Here is a 25778-nt window from a genome sequence, read left to right on the forward strand (position 1 = left end):
GAATGGAAAGCTGGGTATTAATGAAGTGAGATATACAATTAATAAGGTTGTTAACAAGTTGTTAATAAACCTTCTTAACAGGCAACTCATCACTCCCTAGCAAGAATCTCACCTCAGTGCTTGGAAATCACTTAAAAGATGCAGTCAATTGCTCCCAACATTGAGAAATGCTAGGAGTAAATTACTGCAGATGCTGGAATATGTACTGAAAACAATAAATGCTGGAGATCACAGCAGGTCAGGCAGCATCCATAGATATATAGCAAACGTTTTGAGTCCAGGTGACTCTTCATCAGAGCTGAAGTAAAATGTGAAGGGGACAGCATTTATTGCAATAGGTGGTGGGGGAGGGGTGTTGGAGCGCTGAGGGAGAAAAGATGTTGATAAGTCAGATTAAGTGATTGGAATGTGAGAATGGCAGAATAATGGTGTGACTAAATGCCAGACTGGGAAGAATAGACAGTCCCACTGTGTGGGAGAAGGGGAGAGAGGACATGGTGACTGACAATGTAACAAGCAAAGCTAAAAGAAAGGAAAAGAATGGGTTCACAATTTGAAGTTGTTGAACTCAATATTAAGTCCAGAAGGTTGTAAAGTGCCTAGGCTGATGATGAGATGTTCCTCCAGCTTTCGCTGTGAATCGCTGGAGCATTGCAGCTTGCCGAGGACAGACAAGTGGGCATGCGAGCAGGACGCTGTGTTAAAATGGCCAGCTACGGGAAGGTCGGGGTCATGCTTGTGCACAGACTAGTGATGTTCTGCAAAACGGTCATCCAGTCTGCCTTTGGTTTCTCCAATGGAGAGTAGGCCACATTGGGTGCAGTGAATACAAAACACAAGATTGGAGGAGATACAGGTGAAATGCTGGTTCACTTTGTTCAGGCTACTATAAGATTCCACGCACAATAGGTGTGCAAGCGTTCTGCTGGAGTTTTATTAGCTAACGTCATGCAACGTGGCAGAAGAGATCATCAAGAATATGCTGCTACTTTCTCATCAGGACCATGCTCTCACTGGGGCTTATCTGGAGGATTATTTGGAATCAATATCCACCATAGCCACAACACTCAATGGAGAGTTTAAGAATAATCCATTTGATCACATACATATAATTTAATGACTTCTATGTCAACATCTTCCTTTTCCTCATCAAAAGATGCCACTTAGCGCATCTATGCATCATTTTCTGAATGTTTAAAATGCGTGCATTATTTCGTACTCCAACATTTTTAGAGGTCTTTCTTTAAAGAACAACTGAAATTCTCAAATTTACTGAACAATCCCTTCAGCTGCTTTAAACTTTTAAAGCCTTCAGCAAAATGCAATGTTAGCATCACACTGAATATCTCTGATATTGAGAACTCACCCAAGTTACGCTAATTCAGTTGATTTCAGAAATTCCAACCAGCAACTCATTTTGACTGAAGAAAATCCCACTATGCTATATTTTCTGAGCAGATATTGTAGGCTGCTGCTTGCAAAAATAAGGAAATATACCCAACCCATTTGTTTGTAACTAACTTCACTGCAAAAACTATCTTTAGTTTTGAGATTCAACTAATAACTATATGGTGCATTCCTAATAACACAAGATTATTTCAGAAAAGTAAAGCCCCCTTCCACTGTCAGATCAATAATACCTTCTCACACTGTCAAATTAATAATATCCCCTTCCAGTGTCAGATTAGTAATGCCTCTTTGCACTCTCCCACATATCTCTACCCATCAATCCTCAACTAGTAATAGCACGTATCGGTATTTCTATTGTAATGAATCTACTTACCTAGTACTTACAGTCCTCAAAACGTACAGTATTTCAATCCAGTGTATTTTTTCTGTGCCATGAGTTCAACTGAGGTCCTTGGTTAAACTCATGCATGAATCCACCCAAGATTTGTACAATGCTCTATGCAACAGCATGGATAATTCACCAAAAGAAACATTAAAAGTAACTTTTGGGGTTGGAAAAAAGTGACATAAGAAAAAGTAAACTTTATAAAATTTAGTCACATGTTTCTAAAAGGTTACTAGTATAATTCATAGGTACCCTTTGCCAATCAATTCTTACCATCCTGTTCCCAACACACTTTGACAATCTGACATCTACAAATGCATATTTTTCAGGTTTCTCAGTGTGAAGGCATTATGCGCAAACAAGAATCGGAAATAGCTCATCTTAAACAGCAGCAGTTCGACTCTGAGAACCAAATAGCCGCAGCCAATCAGAATTGCAAATCACTTGAAGCTATGTTGGATCTTTATAAGCAAAAGTACCAGACTTGTATAAACAAGATCACAGAGCTGGAAAATTCAATGCAAAGCCTGGAGGCAGATTTACAAGATGCAAATAGACAGGTTAGTAGAACAAAATGAAATCTCATAGCCTGTTTTAGAAAGCTGCACTGTAGCACATCTATCTGAGACATCTAATCGGTAATTGTGGTCATTTGCCCTGTTTTCAAGCTTTGAGATAAAAGTGGTATTACTTTTGTAGTACCTCTAAAGGATTTGCACTTCAGGCCTGTTACTTTTCGAACCTTCCTGATCTAGCCGGTGGTAGCTTGGTTGGCAATAAAGGAACCCAAGGTTCGACTGAAGACATTATCATGCATATTCTACACATTTATATATGGGAATCAATAACAAGCTGTAGCTACTGTAATCTCAATTTGTGGGCTGCACCCTCACTTAGATTTGTAATTGTGCATATTGTATTGGCTGAAAACACTTGAGTTGCTCACAGGTATATGTCTGAACTAATATATTTTCTGATATCCCATTTATCACTACTGTAATGCATAGCTGTTAACTTTGTGGAAAAATATTGATTCCTCCCCACCTAATTCATATCATATTTGTGACCCTGATAATACTTTTAGACTGATACATAAAACCACTGACTTTGTAACCACATTGAGAATGAGGAAAATTGAACATCAAAATGGATATTCCAAAGAGGAATGCCCTGGTTCAGTTACCGGGCAACCAAAATTAAAATTCAACCAAGAGGAGGAATATTACTTCTAAAATACCTTCCTTTATCCATTTAATTAGCTTTGCAACCGTGATGAGACTGTCCACAAGCTTCGGAATGATATGCTCACGGTGCAACACCAGTATGAAACAAAGTGTAGGCAAATGGAACATTGTGAGGACAGTATTGATCAGCTGACCCATCAGTTACAGATTGCACAAGAAGGTCTATCTGCAAACAGAGAACATGTTACCCAGTGTGAGGAGATTATTCGTAGCCTCCAAGAGCAAGCCACGGTTCATCACAATGAGGTGAGTGTACATGTTTATTCATGCGTAAAAGTTGTGATAGAAATAGTTTGCTTCTATTACTTCTTTCTGGAAATCACTTTTTATGGAGAAGCTTTTAGAACTTGAACACCAAACATGTTCAGTAGCAGGATGCACCCATCTTCTATGTCTAAAATTTTGCATTTAAAAGAAACTTGGTTACTACAGAGAAGCATGTGCCAAGCATAGCTTTAATTTAGGAGATGATATCATTTAGAGAATTGCACCTGACCCCTGATGGAATAATTACATAATCATTACAAATGCACAACTTCAAAATTTAATCTATGACAAAGGGTAACTTTATAAATTGATCGGCAGTTTGGGTTAACCTTCTGGCCCAGAGAAAAGACAGTGGAATTATAACTCAAGAAAAGTCATGATTTTCTCATAATATTAACAAAATGGTTGATCAAGATATATTTGAGTCACAGAGTTATACAGCACAGAAACAGACCCTTCAGTCCAACTCGTTCGCGCCAACCAGATATCTTAAGTTAATCTAGTCCCATTTCCCTGCACTTGGCCCATATCCCTCTAAATGTACCCATTCATGTACCCATCCAGATGCCCTTTAAATATTGTAATTGTACCAGCCTCCACTAGAATTATGGAGTCCTACAGCACCGAGACAGGCCCTTCAGCTCAAACTGGTCCATGGCAATCAAAATGTCCATCCATGCTAACCCCATTTCCTTGCACTTGGCCCATATCCTTCTAAATCTTTCCTATCCATGTATCCATCCAAATGCCTTTAAAATGTTGTTAATGTACCCGCCTCATCCACTTCCGCTGGCAGTTCATTCCATATGCATACCACCCTCTGTGTAAAAAAGTTGCCCCTCACGTTCCCATGTATCCTTTCCCCTCTTACTTTAAGCTGATGCCCTGTAGTCCTCAATTCACCAACCCTGGGCAAAAGACTGAGGGCATTCACCCTCGTCATGCCTCTCATGATCTTATACACTTCTATTAGATCCCCTCCTCAGTATTCTATGCTCTAAAGAAAAAAGTCCTAGCTTGTCCAATCTCTCCCTATAACTCAGTCTTCCTCTGTTCCATACAAGCACCACCATCTCTGCGAAAAAGTTGCTCCTTAGGTCTCTTTTAAACTTTCCCCTCTCACCTTAAACCCATGCCTTCTAGTTTTGGACTCTCCCACCCTGGGAAAAAGATCTTGGCTATTCATCCTACCCATGCCCCTCATGATTTTATAAACCTCTATAAGGTCACCCCTCAATGCTCCAGGGAAAAAAGACCCAGCCTATTCAGCCTCTCCCAGTAGCTCAAACCCTCCAGTCCTGGCAACATTCTTGTATATCTTTTGTGAGCCCTTTCAAGTTTAACAACATCTTTCGTGTAGCAGGGAGACCAGAATTGAAAGCAGAATTCAAAAAGTGGCCTCACCAATGTCCTGTACAGCTGAAAAATGCTGTCCCAACTCCTATACTTAATGCACTGATCAAAGAAGGCAAGCATGCCAAACACCTTCTTCACCATCCTGTCTACCCGCACTCCACTTTCAAGGAACTATGCACTTGCACCCCTCGGTCTCTTTGTTTGACAACATCCCCCAGGGCCTTACTATTAACTGTGTAAGTCGTCCCCTGGTTTGTCTTACCAAAATGCAATACGTCACATTTATCTAAATTAAACTCCATCTGCCAATTCTTGGCCTATTGGCCCATCTGATCATGGTCCCACTGTACTCTGAGACAACTTTCTTCACTATCCAGTACACCACCAATTTTGGTGTCATCTGCAAACTTAGTAACCGTACCTGCTGTATTCACATCCAAATCATTTCTGTAAATGATGAAAAGCAGTGGGCCCAGCACCGATCCTTGCGAGCAACGCTGATCCGAAAAAAAAAACCTCTACCATCACCCTCTGTCTCCTACCTTCAAGCCAATTTTGTATCCAATTGGCTAATTCCGCCTGGATTCCATGTGATCTAACCTTGCTAACCAGTCCCTTTCTGTCGGGAACTGAGCAGCTGCCAGGTCTTTGTCAGTCCTATGACTGCCAGTGGTCTAGGTGTTTCTGCCTTGCCCATCTGCACAAGTCAGTGGGAGGTCCTCAGCAGCCTCCAAACCCTCATTGTGCATCTATCAAGCCCAGCAACATTTCAGTATCGGAGCTGGTAGGTTGTCCATGAGGCAGCCTTGTTGAAACTTCCTGTGGGCTCTGGACACTGTTGCCTGCAGGGGTAGAGGATGTGCCCTCTGGGGGAGCTGGGCAGTTCTCTGCTGAGATACCTGGACACTGGCTGTATCCATAAAACACGAGAGGCAGAAGGTGTGGCAGCTAGTGATTACAATGGTACTCGATACATAACACTGAGCAGCTCGTTAATGTCAGCGTTCCAGTGCAATAACAAGTGGGACTTGATTGGTCACTGGTTTCTCTGCATTCCCACACAAGCGGACCCAATCTTTTCCAGCGAGGGCAAGGATCCTGTCCTTGTATGGAGTGAGGTTACGGAAATCAGGCACCCTTCCAGCTGGATGACATTGCTCTCTTGTGTTATGGGATGTCTTCTCCTGTAATAACATAAAGCGGGTGTATGAATAAGATGCACATAGATTGCACGGCTGTTAGGACTGGCGTATGTGGGGGCAAGATATTAAAATGTTTGGAGGCAGTGAGAAGACAGTGCAGAGGGGCTGCAGGGTTAGTGGTGTGGGAGGATGACAAGAGCAACTGAGCGAAGGTGCTGCATAGAAAAAACTGGGTGTCAGGTCATCAGCCTTGGTGGGAGGGAGTTGCAGTGCCAGTGATAGACCAAGTGTGAGGTGGAGAGATAAAAGTGTGGCAAATACCCTGTTGAGGTAGGGAACTGCATGCACTGCAACCTGGTCTCCAGCACCCTGACGATGGCACTGACCCAGGTGGTTTTTTTAAATTATTCATTTATGGGATGAGGGGCATTGCTGGCTAGGCAGCATTTATTCCTCATCCCTAATTACCCAGAGGGCAGTTAAGAGTCGACCACATTGCTGTGGTTCTAGAGTGACATGTAGGCCAGACCAGGTAAGGATGGCAGTTTCCTTCCCTAAGTTGACAATGGATTCACGGTCATTGTTAGATTCTTAATTCCAGATATTTATTGATTTCAATCTCCAGCATCTGCCATGGCAGGATTTGAACCCGGATCCCCAGAATGTTAGCTTGGTCTCTGGATTAATAGTCTGGCGATAATACCATTAGGCCATCGCCTCCCCTACCCAAACCTCCATCCAGGCAGTCATGATGTGGTGTTATTGCCTTCTTTGCTGGTCTGTCAGGAAGAGGATCTCCCTCCTCTGTGTCATTAACCCTAACCCTAACCCATCTCTCCTGAGGCTCCAGCAACAAGCAGGGCTGCTACCTGAGGGCAGTACTTCTCTGGGTGTGCAGCAAGTTATCAAACATGGCTCTGACGCAAAGGATGTTGGTCGTAGGGCAAATATCCAATGATTGGTAAGTGGTTGTGGGAATGGTGTGTGGTAAGGTGAGGTGGAAATTGGGCATGATATTTGCCATTGATGTGGGGAATGCAGTTAATGTGACAAGTTTTGTAAGATGCAACAAGAAAACTCACTGAGCCTCCCCATAAGAAGCACTCCACTAAACTTGACACGACTTGCATTTAACCAAAAAGTGGTAAGATTCAGCCCATTGAATTTTATTGAATGAAGCCATTTTGAGAAAGATCTACCTATGTGTCATTTATTAAAACTTCATCTATCTTGGAAAAGAAATATCTTAATTCATCTCGATGAAGCAGCAATAATAGTCAAGGTATCCATAATCAGTGCTCTTTCCGAATACATGTAAATCCTGTCCCTTAAGATTCCCTCCAATAACTTGCCCACCACTGATGTCAGGCTCACCGGTCTGTACTTCACTGCCTTTTCCTTACCATCTTTCTTAAATAGTGGCACCATGTTAGCCAACATCCAGTTTTCCGGCACCACTATGTGGTGGTAGTATCCCCACCTGTAGGCCAGGAGCTGTGGGTTCAAACTCCGCCTGCCAGTGAGGTATATCAAAACATTTCCAAACAGGTTCATTAAAAAAAGTTTGAGGGTTTTATCTCAAGGCTGACAGGACCTGATTCGATCCCATCTGCCCTGGATGTGTCTGGCAACAGAAGAAGAGGAGGCCTGATCCTGGAACAGAGGCAGATCATGTCTGGAGTGAGGAAATTGGCGGAGGAAGTGTGAATAGCTGGAAGCAGGCCTAGAGTGGAGAATGGGTCTGGAGTTGGTGAAGGGGCATGGGCTCCCAGGTCAGGCCCTGGGAGGCAAAGGTGCGGGCGGGGGATGTGAGGATAGGTCCTGAGTGAGCAAATGGAGGATTGGATCCAGAGTGGGAGAAAGGGAGTCAGGACCAGGGGGTGAAGGTGTGGTCAAGTCTGGAACAGGTAAAGGGTGTTCATGATCAAAACTGGGTAAGAGTGTCAGGTCCGGCAGCTGTAGTATTGGGTCAGGGTCTAGGCGTATCTAAGTAGTCTGGGGGAGGTTAGTTGGGGGTGTGTGAGGTAAGTATAAAGTCAGGCGAATAGGTACTTAGGAGTTAGACAACACATTTAATCATCTAACTTCTCCTGAGTAACTATTTACTTGATATCATTGGAACCCTCTGATTTAAATGGAGACATTCAGTAGGTTTATGTTCACTGTTTTTTTTAAAGGAGCAGTTGGGATCAGGATGATGATACTCTCCATTTGTTTCCCTTGCCAAAATGGTAAATGCACCCTAGATTATTGTCTTAGTTAGGATTTGAGACAAACTTCAGAATGGAACTAGATCCAGCACTTGTGCAGATGTAATTTGCTCCACATAATTATTACAATACAATAATATTGTGAAATTGTCAGACTGTTTATATAAATCTGTCCACAACACCAGCCTGAAATCAATTCATTTTTGAATAGCTGTCGACTTAAGACCCAGCTTGTTAATAAATTTACTGTTATGTGTGCAATGAAGGTCATGAAATGAGAAGGTGAACCTTGTATGGCAGAAAAACATTCTATTGTCTGGCTGGTTAATTTGCTGAAACTATGTTAGACTGAGAATTCCATTTTGAAACATCCACAAAAATTCCTTAGGTAGGATTTTACATTTTCAACAGCATCCTGATGTTGGAATCCTTGATTTTTTTTTCACTAATTCTATTAATTCTTTGCTTGAAAATTCAACTTTCAGAAGGACTTCCTTTTTGGGACCCTGAAAGAATAGAGTCCTCAGAACATAAATATAAAGCTGCAATCTAAAACAAATGAGAAGAAGATCCATTGGCAGCTGTAAGAAATTTTGTTCCAATCTGATGTAAATCACACAAAATTATGCACCTCCCCACCTCAGTTCTATCCTCCCTCTTTGGGATGGAAATTCTGCCCTTACGTCAGAATCAGCATGACCATACAACACCATGGTGTAAACCTGCCATTTGACTCATGTAGTCCTGCTTCAATTCGCCCACATACTAGTTCAAAGGCAAGATAAAAATAATCAAATGAGAGTGTCCAGTCTCAGATTTCCACAATGGGCTGAAGTCAGCAGTATCCACATTCACTAGCCATAACGCTGGTGGCAACATCACTGTAGCAATTTCCAGGATCAGGCTCCTAATTGCTTGTTATCAAGGTTCCAAGAGCCTTCAGAATGATGATTCCACCTAACAGCTGCTGGCCAACCAGAGGCCCAGCAGACATTCAGACCTGACAGTGCCATGAGAGCAGTAGCCACTGCTAATACTGAGGAGGCCTGGGGTGAAGAACACCAGTGGACACCCTGGAGGAGCGTTAAGTGGGGCTCTCTTGCTGATGTCAAATCAGGCAGATCCTGATGGTGTGTTTCATTCACAAAAACGCTGTTAGACTCCACCCCTGTAGTTGGGTGAGACCCTTAATTAACCTCATAAAAGCCTTGATTGACCCAGAGACAGGAGGGCCTTCTCACCCTTTGCACCTCATGTTTTTCTGGTTAATGAAGTGCAAACCCCACCCCTTCTCCCACCACAACCTTACACCGTTTCCCAGCCAGCCCCTGGGAGGACTGTGAGCATTAATCTCTACCTGACATTTCTTGTAGTTGCCAATGGGGTTTCCTCCACATTGACACTTGTCAAATGTTGAACAAAAATTTGCTGGTTTGTTCCCCTCTCAACATTCCTTCATGGGAGCTGAGAACTCAGTTTGATAATGTAAGCCTGAAAGGGATCATATGGTTACAGAAACATTGATTTTACAGCAGCTTATCTGTGATTTGTTTTGTGTTGAAATGTTGTTATGTGACCCTGCAAGTGAAATACTTCGGGTTTTACACTTGAGTTTAACAATGGAGTGGATTACTATCAATTTTTGTTGCTTAATGGGGTTTAATGTTTCTAAGTTTACAAGTGAACTGAATACCTCAGTTTGTATTTAGTTTGATCATGAAAGTGCATTTGGCTTACAATGAAAAGGAATCCAAGATTAAACTATGCAACTTAATTGTTTCATGTTCTCAAAGCTCAAAGTGTTATTTTAGATATTGGTGAAGATTAAAGTGAATAATTTTCTCATCATACATGTTAATACAGTACATAACTAACAGTTCTAACAAGACTAGACAGGGAAGATGCAGGAAAAATGTTCCCATTGGCAGGGGAGCCCAGAATCAGCAATCACTTTCAAATGATTCGGGATAAACCATTTAGGACTGAGGAGAAATTTCAGAGAATCAGTGCAGAAAGAGACCATTTGGCCTATCAAGTCTGCACCAAACCCCTCCGCCCCCACCGCTGCCCGGAAGAGCACCTCACCCTATTCCAATTGCCAATCCATCCAGCCTGCACATCTTTGAACTGTGGGAGGAAACCGGAACACCGGGTAGAAACTCAAGCAGACACGGGGAAAGCATGCAAACTCCACACAGTCACCCAAGGCTGGAATCAAACCTGGGTCTCTCGACTATGAGGCAGCATGCTAACCACTGAGCCACCATACCACCCCGATTTTCTTCTTCACCCAAAGAGTGGTAAGCCTGGGGAATTCGTGACTGCAGTCGAAGCCGAAACATTGTATGAGTTCAAGAAGATATTGAACATAGCACTTGAGGCTAAAAGGACCAAAGGATATGGGAGAAAAGCAGGAACAGACTATTGATTTGGATGATCAGCCACAAACATAATGATTGGTAGAGCAGCCTCGAAGGACCATATTGGCATACTCCTACTCCTATTTTCTATGTTTCTCAAAGGAAAGTACGTAACAAGCAAGAAGGATTTAAAGAAAAGAACCAAAGTCATGTTAAAAGGATGCTACATCTGTAGTCGTGTGAGTGAAAACTTTCTTTCTTGCGGCAAAACAGTGAGGATAAGCATGCAAAATTTTGTCATAGTAACATCTGCACACAGCTGTTAACACTATTAAATTCTGAGTCTACAAGAAGAAAAATTTGTGTCAAGAATTTCCATGAAGGTGGTGCCCCTTAACCTGAGTGTCTAATGTGTTCCTGCAATTTTTTTTATTATTGTGAGGCCTTTACATTTTCAACTTTACGTCTTCATATTTTAAAATTTACAAGTGAAATGACATTAGTTTATTCACTGACATTGAAACAAATATCAATTAGGTAAATTCAAGACAGCCTGAGCATTGTGATCACCGGATACAATAGTATGTAATGCAGCACCATGTAGAAAGTCGACAACTTTGCAACTAGAGACAGTTCAGATTTGTGCAATGAGAAGGTACTTAAATATAGATGAAGAGGGGATGCAGCCAACATGCATATTTCATGGATGAGTAAAATTAGAAGATTCCTAGTTCATTAGAATTCAGACATTTCTCTTTTATTCTTTTTAAGAAAAGCTTTATTATATTTAATTATGTTAGATGTATGGTCCAATAAGCCCTTAGTTTAGTACCACTGCATTAAAATGAATTAATAAATAAATACAATACAGTTTTGTGTTCTTTCCCGAACCAAAAAAGTTGATAAAATTCACTTAGTTTTTGAAATATTTTGAACAGACTCCACAGGGCTTACCACAGTCTGTTTAAAAACCTCTTGCCTTGACAATTATGAAGTTTGCTAAATAGTGATGAGTGACAAAATGCATTTTGAGAACCTTGGTTAACACCAGTGTCCTGAATTTCTCCCCTGAACACAATGCTCTTTCTCTCCATCTTCAAAACTACCTCAAAGGATACTTTTCTGCCCAAATCTTCTGTTATTCTCCTGAAGATTATTCATCTGAGAGCTGCTTGTGGGCTTTTATTGTACACAAATTGAATACTGTAGTTGCCTACAGTTGGCTGTAAAGTGCTGAGGATGTGAAAGATGTTATATAAATACAAGTTATTTATTTCTCTCCCAACTCCTGCCTGAGAATGTATCTTCTCATTGCACAAATCTAAATTGTCTCTAGTTGCAAGTTGTCTACTTTCTGCACGGTACAGCTTTACATACTATTCTGTCTGGTGAACACAATACTCAGGCTGTCTTGAATTTATGTAATCAATATTTGTTTTAATATCAGTGAATAAACTAATCTCATTTCACTTGTTAAATTTTAAACTTGAAGCTTAAAGTTGAAGATGTCTCTATATTCAGATATTTTATATTCTATACTTTCAGATTTTAGTCTGTTTTTAAAATGCAAGCCATTGTTACCCGGGGCAGAAATTTCCCATTTTCAGTTAATGTGGTTTGTCAAGTGAATTCATGAAACCTGAGCTGTCATGGCTCAGAGATAGTTGGAACTGCCGATGCTGGAGAATCTGAGATAACACGGTGTAGAGCTGAATGAACACAGCAGACCAAGCAGCATCAGAGGGGCAGGAAAGCTGACGTTTCGGGTCGAGACCCTTCTACAGAAATGGGGGAGGGGAAGAGGATTCTGAAATAAATAGGGAGAGAGGGGGAGGCGGATAGAAGATGGATAAAGGAGGAGATAGGTGGAGAGGAGACAGACAGGTCAAAGAGGCGGGGTTGGAGCCAGCGAAAGTGAGTATAGGTGGGGAGTTAGGGAGGGGACAGGTCAAGGAGGCAGGATGAGGTTAGTGGGTAGGAGATGGGGGTGGGGCTTGAGGTGGGAGGAATGGTTAGGGAGGCAGGGACTAGCTGGGCTGGTTTTGGGATGCGGTCGGGGGAGGGGAGATTTTGAAGCTTGTGAAGTCCACATTGATACCCTTGGGCTGTAGGGTTCCCAAGCAAAATATGAGATGCTGTTCCTGCAGCTTTCAGGTGGCGTCACTGTGGCAATGCAGGAGGCCCAGGATGGACATGTCGTCCAAGGAGTGGGAGGGGGAGTTGAAATGGTTCACGACTGAGAGGTGTAGTTGTTTGTTGCGAACTGAGCGTAGGTATTCCGCAAAGGGGTCCCCAAGCCTCCGCTTGGTTTCCCCAATGTAGAGGAGGCCACAACGGGAACAGCGGATGCAGTATACCACATTAGCAGATGTGCAGGTGAACATCTGTTTGATGTGGAAGGTCTTCTTAGGGCCTGGGATGGGGGTGAGGTGGGAGGTGTAGGGGCAGGTGTAGCACTTGCTGCGGTTGCAGGGAAAAGTGCCGGGGGTGGTGGGGCTGGAGGGGAGTGTGGAGCGGACATGGGAGTCACGGAGAGAGTGGTCCCTCCAGAAAGCAGATAAGGGTGGGGAGGGAAAAATGTCTTTGGTAGTGGGGTCGGATTGCAGATGGCAGAAATGTCGGAGGATGATGCGTTGGATTCGGAGATTGGTGGGGTTGTACGTGAGGACGAGGGGGATTCTGTTTTGGTTGTTATTGCGGGTAGGGGGTGTGAGGGATGAGTTGCGGGAAATGTGGGAGACACGGTCAAGGGCATTTTCAACCACTGTGGAGGGGAAGTTGCGGTCCTTGAAAAAAGAGGACATCTGGGATGTCCGGGAGTGGAATGCCTCGTCTCGGGAGCAGATGCGGCGGAGGCGAAGGAATTGGGAATAGGGGATGGCCTTTTTGCAGGAAGGTGGGTGAGAGGAGGTGTATTCTAGGTAGTTGTGGGAGTCGGTAGGTTTGCATTTCTCATGGAATTTCTGTTCCTTGCCTCATTAATTATGCAACCTGACTCTTGGGTGCCCTTCTCATGGAATTGCATGGCAGGATTGGTGGAAATGCTCACCACAGTCAGGACCTTTCAGCGTTCCTGCCACTGGCGCCACATTTAAAAGCCCAGCTGCACATCATTTCAAATTCTGCAAGCCAGGAACTGCCTGTCATACTGTGGTATTCAAACATTATGGCACACAGGAAGAAAATGCTTGCACCCTGCTTTGCAGACAGGGATCTGGTGGATGGAGTAGAGAAGAAAAGGGTCATAGTTTTTCCTGTGGATCACTGCAGGAGGCCATGCCTCCAGACCAAGCCAACTTGGACCCAGATAGCAGACCGGGTAAGTGCTGTGTCCAGAGTCAGAAGGGATGCCCAGTCCTATGGGAAAAGGTCAGTGAACTTCTGTGCTCCACATTCACGCCACCATTCACTCATAACTCTGCAGCTACACCATGTATCTTGCCAAGACTTGTGGGCTACTATGCTCAGTACTACATTCCTCATCTCTACTCAAGTTCTGTCACTCAATTCATTATAATCAAGCTGCTAACCATTCCCACCTTCTGCACTTCTTACCCACTCACTCGGGGCACCTCACCATTCTCCGGCTCATGCATTACAACTTACTCAATCCTTCCTTTATCCCATTGCAGGAAAATATTGATCCATAACCAGTAGGTGGCGGCCATCAGTCTCCTCGCTCCACACAAGAAGATTCTCAAATTAGCCAGCAAAAAAGGCGACTGCTGATGTGGGAAAAGGAAGATCTCAGTTATCAGCCAACCAAGTAAGCTTCATTCTACTGTGCTACTCTCTCATTAACACCAGTGGTAATTCATTCTGAATTTGCACAAGCTTTATTTTCCCTTAGATAACTAATTTGGTTCTGTTCTATTTGCAGGCACTAGGGGCACCCAGCGAGCTTCCACAAAGTGACCAATGTCAGAGACCTTCAGCTCCACTTCTACCCCTGAACAGGAAGCTACTGAATGCTCAGAGGATTCACCAGTGAAGCTTTCACTTGCTTCCCCCCTCCCCAACTTAGAGACTTTCACCTCGTTGACTGCTCTGTCTAGTTTAGACTTGGGAGCACAGTCTGGTGAGCACATCATTGACACATCTTCACAAGTGCTTGAGAAACAAGTACCAAAGACGTTGGCACTTAGGGAACTGCCAGAGACCTGCACAGCCCTAAAACAGATTCTTTCATTAATGACTTTATCAAAATGAACAGGCAGACATAGAAACAACAGGTAGGTTTGTCAGTGGCAACTGGCAAACTGTGGTGAAGGATGGAGGAGTCCATCAACATTATTGTGGCTGTGCTGTCTCCAGCATGCCTCCATTTGTCTGTTTCCATGGACAGATGGACTGCCCAGCACACTCAGTGACTGCAGGACTTGTGCAAGAGCTTGCATTCTATTGCTGTAACCAGTGGTGCTCAACATCAATGGCAAAGGAGGAAGAGGATAATTCATTCCAGGTGCCTCTTTCTCTCAGGAAGACATGGTGATACCAGCAGTAGGAGGAGCCACGGAATCTTCTCAGGACACTCTGGGACCCACTGCTCAATTTCCTCCTTGCCTGTGATCCCAATGCCTGCAGAAGTTCAAGCTGAAGAGGGTAAGCATGCATTCGGGCAGGAGACTCTCAACAGACCTGAGCCCTTAGTCCAAATGCACTCAGAGTTGATCGCCTAAGTTTTCTAGGTGAACAGGGCCAGGCACAGAGAAGCATCCCTCTACACCTGCTGCAGACGTTTGAACAGTATTGGGAGACAGACAAAATAAAAAAAACTTACTGAGGGCATGTAGGTGGCATGGGTGAAACATCACTGAAGAGACCCATTCGCTGTTGAAAATATCTTCACTTGCACTGTTAAATTGTCTGCTGCAGTAATAATTTTTGCTGTTAGACCTGGTTAATTGAAAACTAATTGAAAGGTGAGCAGCCTCATAAACATTCCAAAGTTAAAAGAAACGTTGCAATTGCTAAACAGTGCTTATCTCTCAAAGCTATATATAGACATCATAACTTCAAATAGGCTCAGACAGCATGGACCCTTGAACGGTGCCATTCAGGACTCTAGCCACAGTGATCTCCTTGTGAGATCCGTGAGCAGATAATCCATGGGCAATGTGAGAAAGATTGAAAAAAAAAGAGGTTTGAAGGAGCTCCTCAGCCCTCACATGCACCATATGAAACTTCATGGTACATCCTCACAGAGTGTGTCATAGATACCCTACAATGTGGAAAGAGGCCATTCCGCCCATCAAATCTGCTCTGACTTTCCAAAGTGCTTCCCATCCAGACACTTACCCCATCCCTGTAACCCCACATTTACCATGGCTAATCAAACTAGCCTGCACATCCCTTGACACCACAGGGAAATTTAGCATGGCCAGTTCACCTAACCTGCACATCATTGGATTGAGGGAGGAAACTGGAGCACCCGGTGGAAACCCATGCATACATGGAGAGAACGTGCAAACTCCATACAGACGGCCACCCAAGGCTGGAATCGAACCTGACGCTGTAAGGCAGCAGTGCTAATCACTGAGCCACCATGCCACCATTGTGGAAGCTTTCCACTTTCTTATAAACAGAGGTTGAATAGTTCAGGCCTGGACTCATTGGAGTTTAGAAGAATGACTACATCTTAAAGTCTTATGATCTAACATGGACGGATTCCAACGACATGTTCTTGTGAGTGAATTGCAGGCTCCATCTATGACACACAAATTGACCCCATCTTTCCTGTTCCCTTTTTTAAAGCAGTCTGTAAGATCCCTATGACCTTTGAACCTCCCCTTGTTTTTACTGAGCCACTTTATGTTACAAATAACATGCTCATTTTGTACCCAGAGCCATTGACTTTGGAAATTCCCATGCCCTTGACGGCCATATACCCTCCCAATTTAAAGACCAGAATGACCTCGATCTGTGAGAACCCCACCGCCTTTCAGGAACTTCCAGTCCCCTCCTGCTCTACCTAGAATTGCCCTCTATCATGGTAACCATCTCTCAGTGATCCAGTACAATATTGCTGGCTTTCCCCGGGACTGACCATGCCCCATCCCAAGTCAGACTTGGCAGGATATCCCCAACTGAGCTTGGTCTAACCCTTGGACTGATAACATTACAGCACCCCAACTGACCTATCTATAATTCTGGACTGATTGCATTTGACTGACTGCTTCCTTCCACCTTTCACACAGTGCCATTTGTTTGAGACACATGCAATGAGTTTGCCACAAAGCTGCCAGATCAAACTGCAGATTGGGCGTTGCATGGAAATAAGATAGTTGCTGCTCATTGGCAAAATTCTGGCATCACCTTTTAAAGCTTAAGGCGAAAATCATAAAACGTTTTCTTGATGCCGATATTTTTCTTTCAGTATTTTCCCAATTTTCTTGCTATTGCTCATGGCACACCAAGAAGGGAATATTACACTCGTAGTTTGACACTCAGATGTTTAAAGCTTCTGAGATAGATTTTGGACAAAGAAACAATGGGAGCTGCAATATTCTGATTAATCATTACAGGATTTTCTGGATTGCCCCAACTTCATTCTTGAAAAATGCAATGACAGTTTCAATTTTTCAATCCAAAGACACAAACCTAGCAAGTTCTGGAAGCTTATTTTTAATGCATCTATAATTTACTTCCAGTATCCTGTGGAACCTTCAGGTCTTGGAGATTTGATCTCATTCTATTCTCCATTACCATTTTCAAACTATATTTCCAGATTGCTAGCCCCGTGACTCATTGTCAGGTTCCATTAAACCGCTGGTACTGTGTCCAATTCTTCCATTGTGCAAGCCAATAGAAAATACCCATAAACAATTCTGCAATTTATTTATTATTCTTTGACATCTCACCTGCATTCGTTTTTAATGGACTCACATTCCCCTTTACTAATCTCCCTCAATATATTTCTGAAAAGTTTTGCAGTTTTATTTTATTTCACTGGCAGGTTTTATTTTATATTACCTTTTTATCTTCTTACTGCTTCAGTAGTATTTGTTTTTGCTTGTTATAGCTTTCTTGGTCTGCTGGATGTCCACTTTTCCTTGTATTTGGATAGTCTTTTCTTTTAAATCGCCAGGGTCCCTTATGCCATTCATTAGTCATGATTGCTTAACCATACAATTACATTATATTACTATTACTAGTTATATGACTGAATAAAGACATTCTGCTTTGTCCAAGTGGACAAGAAGTACTGGAGTAGAGAAATAATGCTGTGTCTTATAACACAACAAAGATTCAAATGTTGGTTTTTCAGGTATATGATTTTTTGGTCAGAGTTTTATTTAAACAAAAACAAAAGCCCCAACACACTGATTACTTTTTTCTCCATATATATGCTCAAATTTCCCTTAATTATAACCATAACCTGTCCCCTAGTTTTGTTTGTTCTCAAGGTGGAAGGTTTACCACTGTGTCTGCTGAATACGTTTTTACACTGGATATAAGGAAGGCAGTTTATATATAGAGAGGATTGTGATTCTGAAATGACTGTCTAGTAATGTTTTAGGACAGTACTGCCGCTGTCTGGGTGATTAGTAGTATATTGACCATTGTACTGCTCACATGTCACAGTATTAAGGTACTATTGAGCAAGTTATGTGCATGAACAAGGGATGGTGGTAAAGATGGTAATTCGATTTTCCAATTTGTAAAATCAATCTGTAAGTAGATTACCAGTAGAGGACAGATTCATCCATACATCAACTCCCCAAATTATGCCTGTTTATAAAATCAGACTCAAGAATGTTAACTAGTCCAAAAAGAATAGAATTCCCAGGGATGTGCAATATTGTAAGGGTTAAGCTAGCAAACCTTAATTAGGAGCAAGACTATATTTTTCTTTTAAGTGACATAGAATTAAATCTGAAAGGCAAAGTAATAAAAAGCACAATCAAAACCAGGGAATTAAATTCAGTCAACAGCTAAGCCAATGACCCATTAAAAAGCTCATGTGAAATTGGCATTTTGTGTGTTATCTTGGGTTTTTGTATTGATTTTAAAGCAGAAGTTATTTGACTGTTCAATTTGCAAATATGTCATCAAGGTATAAGGCTTGCATTTGTCACACAAAGTCACTTGGATAGAAAAGCAGTATTGATTTGTGTTCCTGTTAGCTGAATGAATGCCTAGAATGTTTCCCTTCATGGTTACTTTCTGTAATAAAAGCAGGCTAAAGGAACTCATGGGGATTTACGGAAGGTGACTATCATGTTTTACATCCCACAAAATACTTAGCCTGTGCTTTGTGGCAACTGAGGTTGATATTTGTATGCTGCTGGGCTCTGACTGTGGCTGTCACGATCTTTAGCTTGACTTTGATTAAATTTTTCCATCTCCTAGCTTAAAAGTCAATTCTAATAAAATTCTAAAGTAGTGACAAAAAAACAGCAAATTTTGGAAAAGAAAATGAGAGAAATGAGGTGTGTTGAGAAATAAAAACAGAATTAACTGGGGGACTTAACTGCCAGAGTAGACAGTGGTCTATGCTGGTAGCAGTTTTAAAAATTAAAAATTATCAGCAATTCGGTAGAAAACAAATAACTTTTGAGTTTATCCTGAGTGCATTTGTTAGAGCATGGGAAACTCCTTTGAGACTTTCATTCTGTCAGAGATGCAAGTATGTTAAATGCCAATGAAGTGTTAAGTAGGATTCTGCCTTTAGCTCTGAGAGCACGGGCTTTCAGAGCTACCTGGAGCTCACTAGTAAAGCAAAGGGACAACTGCTATTCACAGCTGAGTGATTGTCAAGTAGGACAGTATTTACATACTGAGATATGGCGGCTTACCTCAATGAAAGATCTGTCTCACAGGTCTTATGAGAATGGCTTTCAGAGTTTTGGAGATAATTTCCCAAGACAGAGTTTTGGAGATAATTTCCCAAGACTTTGGAGGTTATTTCTGTTACCTTAGAGAATTTCAGCTTTGATATCCATTTCCAGCTGTCAGCCTTAACAGCAGCTTGGGAGCGAAATGTAGCCCTTGCTTGGACCTCCAGTAAAGAGCAAGCAGGGCAGAATTAGCCTTCTCAACTACCTGCCACAGGAGGGGGCACAGGGCTCCAGTTTGCAGGAGGCAATACTCCCAACACACTACACAGGCACAAGGTCAGCTTTCTGACTGAATACCAGTTTCTCAGGAGGCTAAACTTTGCCATAGAGATATTGCTGACATTTACAACCTCCTGGAAGAGGAACTCCTTCCTATTGGGCCAGCTGGGCATGAATTGTCAGCGGCTGTCATCATCATCTCTATTCTTTCCGGGGTTTCACTGCAATCTTTTTAGAATCTGACCATTTGCTACCCAAACCTGCAACTTCTTTGTCACAAGTTCCAAGTTTGCCAGGGCAGGCAATTGTGTTCGCACCTGATTAGGCCAGTCGGTATGAGAGGGCTCTCAGATTTGCTGCCCAAGCTGAATTCCCGCAGGAATAGCAAGTCATGGATTGCTCATGTGACAATGAAGGTGCCTTTATTTCATCCTGAAGTATTCATCAACTAGAATGAATTCCACTCCAAAAAGGGATGCAATCACTGAAAGATCATCATGCATATCTCTCGAAGGTATCTTGGAGGTGTCATGATGCCTTCATCCTACAACAGTCAAATCTCACCCAGATAAGCTTACCTCCAAGAAAAATCATAAATTGTCACTTGGAGCCTCAAATCATCTGTAGGAACCCTTCAACTGATGCACAGGAAAAGGACTGCCTGATTCACTAGATCACAAGATTTGCAATTGAGCAAGCCAGTGTGTAGTGAAGATGGAAATTCACTTTCTAGACATATCTGGAAATTTTTTTTACATTCATTCATGGCACAAGGGCATTGCTGACTAAACCAGCATTTATTACACATCCCTATTTGCCCTTGAGAAGGAAATGGTGTTGGCTCTGGCAGACATAACATTTAGAATGCCTTTTAAGATGCTGCAGCAAGATTTTCCAGAATGATAGTGGATTGATGTACCTTTAGCAAATTGCACAGTGACAAGAAGTGACACTACCATAGAAGAAAAATAATGTGATAAATGCTCTACATCATCGAGGAACAATTGGAGGAGCAGGAGGTGCTTCCTGTGATGAGTCATAGCACAGCACTCTTTGCTGTCATAGATGCCCAAGACAGACTCAACCAATTTTTAGTTAATCGGAGGTAAGGTAGTTATCAGACACATTAATTCTGTATCCACTCTAACCTCAACTATTAGTTTAAAGTAGTCAAGCAAGCTATAATTCTCAGAGACACCCATTGCTTTAAGTTCTTTCATACTGTTCTTTGAGAGGTCGCTTGGCTGACAGTCGGGAGAATATGGGAGATGAAACTGTTAAACTTAGAAATAAAGTTTACACATTAAACAGAAATTAAACAAGTGTGAAGCTACAACACAATGGATTGGAAAACTGTAAATGTAACACTACTATTCAAGAAAGCAAGGAAACAGAAAGGAGAAAACTATATATATCAGATGATCTAATATTTGTTCTTGGGGAAAGTGAGGAGAATATAAAGAATCTGGAAGGAATGGAAATATGTTAAGTGAGTGGCTAAAAATTTGACAGATGGTAAATAATGTGGAAAATGGAAAAATTTGTAGGGAAATAGAAACAGATTATTATTTAAATGCTAAAAGGGGATGCTTTTCCTGAAAAAGAAATGGAATCGTATTGAAAGCAATGGTATGAAAGTTGATATTGACTTTAATCGTGAAGGTTGTGACATTGGGTGTGGCTGAGTGATTGAGAAATATTGGTCCCTTTATATTTTGGCATCCAGCTAATATCACAAGTTAGATAAGTATAGGCAAGTTCTTGAATAAAACTTCCTTTTCCCTGTCCTAATGATTTTCCTCAACACAACCTAGTAAGAGCAGTATATGTGCCACTTTCTCCAATTGTCACTCTCATTAACCTCAACTATCCAAACCATTAGAATCACCCTGATCTGTTTTAAAATAAGACATTACAGCCTACAACACACTTTGATCCAGTGATCTCAGTTGGATTTCTGCTTATATATTTGAGACTAAAGGAAGGGTCATCCCATGAATTTCCTCTCTCCCTCTATATCTACAAAGAACTCTATTTTAGTCATTTCTTTTGTTGCATTTCACAGAAGAGAGATTAATTTTAAGGAAGGACTCTTTCCCAAACCACATTTCACCTTTAAGGACCAGACTATATCTACTAAGATGTCATTACATAATTGTCCAAGCCCAAGTAACTCAATATTGACTGCTATCTGTGTCCTACGGCACATACATAGAGTATCCTGAAAAACAGCTACATCTCATTCATAAGGAAAATATCCCTTCCTGTGAAGTTTGAACACATTGCTGATATGGCTTTTTCTCATTCATGAAATAACCTTCAGGTTAAGTTGTGCTCTTTGACGATTATAAAGTTAATGGAATTGATAGATATTTAGCTATGGAATACCATGTTTTTCTTGTCTTAGCAATGAAATTAGTTTACATGTTTTTAAAGCAAAATCTCTGCATTTTAAGAGAGGTATGATATTAAAGCCTTGTTAACATTGCAGTGGAGGTTATTTGAATGGTGCATTTATAAATTGTGTTTGCCCTGGAGGTAACACAAAAAGATTGATTTTTCAACCTTACTTGATTTTGATTTACAGTTTGAGATTACCTGGACACAGCATGGTTTGCTTTATTGCATGCTCTGTTAAAGCCTGTGCTTGTCTACCAAATTATTTAATCACCCCAACACCTTTATTCTTAAGAAAACAAGGAGAAATATGAACAAAAATGCCAATTCTCAATAAAAGCTGATTTAGATACAGTAGTCTGAAATAGTTTTAATAGTTTCCACATCTAATCTAACCTATAATTTTTCATTTAAGAATTTATAAATGTTCTATCTGAAATTGCATTTTACTTTCCCATAAACATTTTATGATAACTAACAGTTACCTAATTGAATAAGCATAGCAAACAATTTTTAAAAATCATTTTGCTCTTTAAAATGAAGTACATGTTAGTTTGATGATGTATACTGTATGCTGTACAATTGAACTTAATTGAAGAACTACAGTGAATGGTACCAAGGGATAGAAATCTGACTTGAACCTAAAACAGACCACAAACAATTGGAGAGATTGGTCTGGCTGCTCACCAAGCCTCCCTTGATCCCAAAGGCAAATTCAGCATTAGATTCAATTCAATTAAAGTAGCAAGTTGCCCATGTCAAATGATTGTCATGATGCAGCTTGTTACCTGCAACCTGATGAAATCTAAACAGCTCTGGTGTTGAGTCATTGCACAGGTACATCCTAGAATTGGGGAAGCTGTTTCTAATTGTATTTGGTTTTACATTGTGTTCCTGCAACAGACATACAATCCCAGTTTGCACAGCAAAGCAAGCTTATGGCCTGTTGCAGATAGGCTGCTTGCCCATTTACAGGTTGACCTGAATATAGCACTGGGACGAGTGGCCATTGAATTTCCAATTCCTTCCCATTTCCTCAATCATAAACTCTTGGATGCCCATTGTTTTAGTTCATGTGAATGGCTGTAATATGAAATTACACTCTATTTTTCTCATAGAGTATGTATTTAGTCATATAGTCACAGAGACATACAGCACAGAAACAGACACTTTGGTCTAACCAGTCCATGCTGAACATAATCCCAAACTAAATTAGTCCCACTTGCCTGCTCCTGGCTCATATCCTTCCAGACCATTCCTATTTATAGATCCATCCAATTATCTTTAAACGCTGTAATTGTGCCTGCATCCTCCACTTCATCAGGAAGTAAATTCCACATGCGAACCAGCCTCTGTGTAAAACATTTGCCTCATGTCTTTTTTAAATCTCTTTCCTCTCATCTTAAAATGTGCCCCCTAGTCTTGGAATTCCCCATCTTAGGGAAAAGACAACTACCATTAACTCTATCTATACCGCTCATTATTTTATAAACTTCTATAATGGATTTATGAATAAATTAATTCATGAAGTTTTTCTGTACCAACAAAGTAAGAGATTAATATAGTCCTGTAAAATGCTTCTGCCCAAGCAAAAACACAGGACTACTTGCATGCCAAACAGCAGAAGCATTATGCAGTAATAAAGACTAAGTGATCCCACAACAAACAGATCAGTTTTAAGCTCTGCAGCCCTCCTGCATCTGGTTTTGACTGGTTGCAGAAATTAAACAACAGGAGTAAGAGGTTCCACAAATATCCCCATCCTCAATGATAAGGGAGCTCAGCCCCTCAGTGCAAAAGACAAGACTGAAACATTGACATCCTTCTTCAGAGGTGTCAAGTGCACAATCTGTCTCAGCTTCCTCCTGAGGTTCCCAGCATCACAACTGCCAGTCTTCAGTTAATTCAATTTATTCGACATGATATCAAGAAATGTCTAGAAGATTTTAGATACTGCAAAGACCATGGGCACTAATGACATTCCAGTTAAGTAAAAACTTGAGCCCCACAACTAGCCATTCCCCCAATCAATCTGTTCCAGCACAATTCCAATACTGGCTTTTACCTAACAATGTGGAAATTTGTTGTAGTATGTTCTTTGCACAAAAAGCAGGCTAACACTAACCAGACCAATTATCACTCCATCAATCTACTGTCGATCAGCACCAAAATGATAGAACAGGCCATCGTCAGTGCTATCAAGCAGCACTTACAAAGGAACTTTCAAAGCCACAACCTCTACCACCTAAAAGGTCAAGGGCAGCAAGTACATGGGACCACACCCAACTACAAGTTTCACAACATCTTGAGTTGGAACTATATTACCTTTCCTTCACTGTCTCTGGGTCAAAATCCAGAAATTTCTTCTTAACAGCACTGTGGATGCATCAACATGGCAAGGACTGCAGCAGTTCAAGAAGGCACATCACCACTTTCTCCAACAAAATTGGTGATAAAATCTATTCTGTGTCTCCCAATAAGTTTGCAATATTGTATATTGCATATGCCAAACTTGGCCTCTACCACAACTACATGATATTCACAAACCTAAATGGACCAGTACAGAGTGATGAGATTTTGGTGAATTGTATTTCTTTTTTCCCAACATCCATCCTGCACATTATCAACTGTCTAAAAAGAAACATAAAGTCGTCATTGTCCCTGACTAAAGAGAAAGGGAGGAAAAGTCTAAAAGAAAATGTACATTTTTTATGTTCATTGGATGTAGCCATCATTTGTTGCCCATTTCTAATTGCCCTTAAACTGAATAGCTTGCTGTGTAAGATTTGAACCCAATTCCTCATCCTGGGCCTCTAGATTGCTAGTTCCATGACATTACCACAAGACCACCATCTTGAAAGTAATTAAATTGTAATCATATATGGAGTTACATGCCTGGAAAAATGTATTGAGAACAAATTTCTCCCAAGGCATATTTGTGCTCTTATTTCTTTCATTAGCCATGCATAATTACAGGCTATGTATGTCTTTAATTATATGCCTCAAAGGAGGTAGTGGTGTCAAGGACATGGCACTGAGCTAGTAATCCGGAAGCCCAGGCTAATATGCTCGAGACATGGGTTTGAATCCCATCATGGCAGGTGGTGAAATTCGAATTCAATAAAAATCTATTCTAATGGTAACCATGCAATCACAGTTGCATCTTATATAAAAACCCAACTGATTCATTGATATTCTATAGGGAATGAAATTTGGTAATCTCACATGGTGTGGCCTACATATAACTCCATACCCAAAGCAATGTGATTCACTCTTAATTGCCCTTTGATCAATTATGAATATGCAATAAGTGCTGACCTAACCAGCGATGCCTGTACCCTATGAACAAATTAAAGAAATATACGTGCACTTTTTTGAGACAATGCACCAACCAGATGCATTGGAGGGATACTGCAAAAGATTTTAGTAAAAATATTGGCAACAAATCAAAATAAACAAAGAAAGGTACATATAATTGCTTTTTAAGCTACTTTATGCTTCCAATGCCAAATTGCAAGTGTTTTCTCTTTCTTAAATGAAGCTATTTTCATTCCAGGCTACTGAATGGGAAGAGTCACTTGTAAAACTCCAAACAGATTTTGCTTCCTACAAAGCCACACACAGCCATTCTGATACAGATTACGATCTCCAGACTGCTCAACTTGAACAATTAAAGAAAGTATGAAAATTTATTTATTTTTCTCATCCATTGTAGAGTAAAGCTTGTTTGACATTGTTTTGTACATCATGAGCTCCAAAAGAAGTACTCCTCGTAACCTATGATATGCAAAACAGAATACAAAACCACTCATCTGCTTGAGAAATTGTAATATTAAGTATAACACATTTTGAAAGACTTCAAAACACATGGCAAAATAAAGCCCCATTTACTCTCCAACACAATTTACAGTTAGTCAAGAAAGAGAAATTCTCATTCCCTCTGCAATC

At 41.2% G+C, this 25778-nt stretch overlaps 1 protein-coding gene across 1 annotated transcript in view; it reads left to right on the top strand.

Annotated features, from left to right (window-relative positions):
• LOC109938716 (polyamine-modulated factor 1-binding protein 1) overlaps window positions 1-25778 on the top strand; it is a 149206-nt gene that overhangs the window by 16829 nt on the left and 106599 nt on the right. Inside the window, exons 3-5 of the mRNA XM_048605966.1 lie at window positions 2125-2355; window positions 3055-3270; window positions 25372-25509. Of these exons, the coding sequence (XP_048461923.1) occupies window positions 2125-2355; window positions 3055-3270; window positions 25372-25509 (585 nt within the window). The remainder of the gene's footprint in view (window positions 1-2124; window positions 2356-3054; window positions 3271-25371; window positions 25510-25778) is intronic.

This window comes from Rhincodon typus, chromosome 15, assembly GCF_021869965.1.
Source record: "Rhincodon typus isolate 14 chromosome 15, sRhiTyp1.1, whole genome shotgun sequence".
In the NCBI taxonomy this organism is placed as follows: domain Eukaryota; kingdom Metazoa; phylum Chordata; class Chondrichthyes; order Orectolobiformes; family Rhincodontidae; genus Rhincodon; species Rhincodon typus.